Source organism: Pteropus vampyrus, unplaced genomic scaffold, assembly GCF_000151845.1.
Source record: "Pteropus vampyrus isolate Shadow unplaced genomic scaffold, Pvam_2.0 Scaffold487, whole genome shotgun sequence".
Taxonomy (NCBI): Eukaryota; Metazoa; Chordata; class Mammalia; order Chiroptera; family Pteropodidae; genus Pteropus; species Pteropus vampyrus.
This window is the reverse complement of record NW_011889268.1, coordinates 250235-254715: the sequence shown is the minus strand read 5'-3', so window position 1 is coordinate 254715 and position 4481 is coordinate 250235. Positions and strand designations below refer to the sequence as shown.

The 4481-nt window shown below is 54.5% G+C and overlaps 1 protein-coding gene across 1 annotated transcript in view; it reads left to right on the top strand.

The window, feature by feature from the left end:
* The window catches only part of LOC105307287 (neuronal acetylcholine receptor subunit alpha-7), a 113474-nt gene that overhangs the window by 15490 nt on the left and 93503 nt on the right, over positions 1-4481 (top strand). Inside the window, exon 3 of the mRNA XM_011382715.2 lies at positions 5-121. Within this exon, the coding sequence (XP_011381017.2) occupies positions 5-121 (117 nt within the window). The remainder of the gene's footprint in view (positions 1-4; positions 122-4481) is intronic.

The window sequence follows — 4481 nt, the reverse complement described above, 5'->3', positions numbered from 1 at the left end:
CCAGAGGAAGCTCTACAGGGAGCTGGTCAAGAACTACAACCCCCTGGAGAGGCCCGTGGCCAACGACACGCAGCCGCTCACCGTCTACTTCTCCCTGAGCCTCCTGCAGATCATGGACGTGGTGAGTCCCGCGCGGCGCATCCCCGCGGGCCCCGGGCGGGGGGGGGGCCCTGCCCTCTGCCGCGTGCCTCGGCCTCCCCGCCTGCCGACCCCCTGTGCCCGGGTGTTCCCCAGCCGCGCAACTCGGGGCGACCGCACCCCCAGCCGGCCGTCAGCACGAACGGGGTCCCCGCGGTCACGTTTCCGCCCCGCGCGTGCTGCCAGTACGTCCCGGGTCACTTTGGCGACGTCCCGGGTCACTTTGGCCGTTTCTAGAGTTTTCTGCGGCCGGTGGCGCGTAGCTTGGGGCCGGGCTCTGGGCTTCGCGGCTGGGTGAGGCGCCCAGGACGTGGAAGGAGGGGGGTGGCTGCGAGCATCGGGGACCCCGGGTTCCAACGACGGGCATCCGCTGAGGGCCACGCGGGCGGGCGCAATGACACGGACGCACGTGGGGTCGCTGCCCCGCACGCTCGGCGGGCTCGCTTCGGTTGGCAAACCCGCGTCACAGCCGTGTCGCTCTGTTCTTGGCTCCTCTCGGCTGCGTTTTCACTGGCGTGTCGCTCACGCCGCACGAGACTTCAGCAAACGCTTCGTTGCGTGTAACGGGTTGGGGCGTCGCCCGTGCGAGGCGACAGCCTCCGCTTAGGGACGGAGGGACATGCGGGACTCGTGTGCGGGGGTCACAGCTCCGAGCCCCTGGCACGGAGAGCCGCCCGGGGGGTTCAGCATAGCGGGGTGCCAGGCCGTGGTGCTTCAGACCAGGCGGCCCCAGACGGGGTCACCAGGTGACGCTGCCCTCGCCGCTCGCGCGGGCAAGTCAAATCCACACCTGCTCAGGTAGCAATCACTCCCGGGGACAGCCAATGCCAAGTGACCAGCTCCGACCACAAACACAGAAAGAGCCGCAACGGGGGAGGCTGGGCGTGGGGCCCCGGCCTGCGGAGCCGGAGCGCCCTGCGCAGAGTGTGGGACGTGGGGGGCTCGGGGCGCGGGGGGCTCGGGCCTACCTGCCACAGCTCGTGGGTCTTCGGCCGCGTGGCCTGGTGCCTCAGTCTGTGGACAGGGAGGAGCGGACGGTGGGCGTGGCCTCCCTCCGCACCTGCCCCCCTGATGGGACTCAGTGCGGCTCTCGGACCTCGAGGCAGGCCCTGTGCCAGGCGCCCAGAGCGCATGCTCCGCCGGTTCCCGCGCTTCCCACCTACCCGGCAGGTAGAGCCCCTGGCAGGTCGCTTCTGCACGGGCCACCTTCTCTGTAACAGACCAGACGGAGGCTGTGCAGAGAAGGCTGAGGACCGGGGGAATTCTCTGGGGTTCGAAGGGGCGGTGAGCCCCACCGTTTCCATCCCCCCGCCTCCCTAGCGAAGGCCGGGGCTCTGGCCTGCCTGCAATGTCCTTGCAGTGGCCGTCAGTCCAAGCCGGGGCACCTAGAAAGGACAGAGAAATAGGAGGCATCCAGATTGGAAAGGAAGAAGTAAAATGCTCATTATTTGCAGATGACATGATTACTATAGATAGAAAAACCCTAAAGACTCCACCAAAAAACTATTAGAACTAAGAAATGACCTCAGTAAATTTGCAGGACACAAAATCAATATACAAAAATCCATTGCGTTTCTGTACACCAATAATGAACGATCAGAAGAAAAAAATAAGAAAACAACCCCATTTACAATTGCATCAGAAAGTGTGAGCTACCTAGGAATCAATTTAACCGAAGAGGTAAAAAACTATGAGATACTGAAGGAAGAAGTTGAGGCAGACACAAATAAATGGAAGGCTACACCTTGCCCGTACACTGGAAAGATTAATAGTGTTAAAATATTCCTCCGACCTAAAGTAATATACAGATCCAATGCAATCCACTAAAATACCAAAGGCGTTCTTGTCGGAATTAGAACAACTAATTCTAAAATTTATGCAGAACCACAAAAGACTCCAAATAGCCGAAGAAATCTTGAGAAAGAACAAAGTGGGAGGTATCACAATCCTTAATTTTGAACTATGTTATAAAGACAAAATAATCAGAAAAGCATGCAATAAAAACAGACACGCAGATCAGAATAGAATAGAATAGAATAGAATAGAATAGAATAGAATAGAATAGAATAGAATAGAGGGCCCAGAAATAAATCCCCGCTTATATGATCAAGGAGGGAGGTAAGGGAATACCGTGGGGAAAGGACGGTGTCTTTAGAGAGTGATGTTGGCAAAACTGGACAGATACATGCAAAAAAAAAAAAAAAATGAAATCGCACTTTCTTACATCACATACGGAAACAAACTCAACATGGATTAGAGACTTAAATGTTAGACCCGAAACTATAAAACTCCCAGAAGCAAACATAGGCCGTAAACTCGTCGATACCGTTCTTAGGAATATCTTTTTTTAGATGTTGCCTCGGGCAAGGGAAACAAACAAACAAAAAACATCAAGCCGAAAAGCTTTTTCACAGCGAAAGAAACCCACCAAAGAAAAGTCAGCCTATCGAACACGAGGTTTTCACCAATGATACAGTCCATAAAGGGTTAATATCCAAGCTGTGTAAATAACTCATATGACGTACAGCAGAAACCTGAATAATCCAATTAAAAAATGGGCAGAAGACCCGCATAGACATTTCTCCCAAGAGAACGTACAGATAGCCAATAGACATATGAAAAGACGCTCCAGTCACTAATCATGAAGAAAATGCAAATTAAAGCCATAATGAGATACCACCTCACACCTGTCAGGATGGCATCATCGGTAAATCAATCACAAGTGTGGGTGAGGATGTGGGGAACAGGGAGCCCTCGTGCGCTGTTGGTAGGACTGCAAATTGGGGCAGCCGCTGTGGAAAAGTCCGGAGGTACCGCAAAAAAATTATAAATAGAACTTACCCGATGACCCAGCCATCCCACTTCTGCAGAAAATAAGAACACTAATTCGAAAAGATATATGCATCTCTATGTTCATAGCATCACTAGTAAAAGCCGAAATATGGAAGCAACCTAAGTGCCCATCGATAGACGAATCGATAAGGCAGCTGCGGTGTATATACATACGTACGTACACACACGCACAGAGAATGGAACATTATTCAGCAATCAAAAAAAGGAAATCTCGTCATTTATGACAACATGGGTGGACCTAGGGGTATCATGCCAATCACAATAAGTCAGATAAAGACCAATAGCATATGATTTCTCTTATATGTGGAGTCCTAAAAAGTCGGTAAACAAAACAAAACAGAAACAGTCCCACAGGTATAGAGAACAAGCTGATGGTCGCGAAAGGGGAGGGGGTGGGGCGGGAATGAAAAACCGAAGTGCCCACGGCACCACACGGATGCACGTGGTGTCGCCGCCCGGCCCCGCTGACACAGCTGTGACGGGCGGCTTCCTTAATCCCGCGGCACCCGCGTTAAATGGGAACAGGTAGAACGATGCTTTACCATATCCAGTGCGGACGAGGTGATGGGGACGAGCGATCAGGGGTAGAAAACAGCAAAATAATGCAAGAGCTGTCACATAGGTTACGAACGAGCGAAAAATAAACAATAAAAAATACATAAATAGATAAATTGCTGCGCACGGAGCTCGGACTGCAGGGCCGGAGAAAGGAGAGAGATTTTGAGTGGCGGGGAGAGAGGCCGAAAGAAGCTCTCGCAGTGAGCCACTCTAGGTTGGAGAGGGGGTGGTGGGCCCGGGCTCTGCGGCTGTGGGGTGCGGGAACTTCGTGGTACTCGTAGAAGGGTGAGCCACGTCTCTGTCATTTGACGGAGCTCAGGGTTTGTGTCGGGGGCTTCGATAGGTTCCGGCTTGGCCCGTGTCTGCGAGGCTGGTCTTGGGTGAGTTTTTTCAACGTCCCGAGTCTGTACTTTGCTCATGGATGAAGTGGACACGGTAGCAGTACATCGGTCATCGCGATGACCTGAAGGACGTGGGGATGACTTTGGGAGACCGTAGAGCTAGGCGCCTGACCGTGGTCATTTCATCAAAACAGAAAATGACCTCCCCGGCCTCCTCCGCAGTGACGGAGGACTAGGCAGCCGAGCCAACACCCCAGGACTGGAGAGGCTACGGTGAAGATGCCGGCCTCCACCCACCCTGCCCAGGGTCGGCCCGGCCAGACTGCCTCGCCTCGCGTGGGCCCCGCAGCTGCCTCTCGCGGTGTGGTCCTTGAGCTGGCTGGGGTGGGGGTGGGGGGGATGGTGAGCCTGCAGCGGCCACTCAGCCGAGGGGAGGGAGCCGCGGGCCAGTGAAGCAGACCTTCTTAAGGCTGTAGCAGCCTGTTCGGGAGGCGACACCACTCCCCGAGAAGCTGCAAGCCTCTTCCTGGGCACCTCAGCCTTTTTAAGAGACCCTCAAGGAATCAGGTTATGTGAAGGTTTGGGGGATAT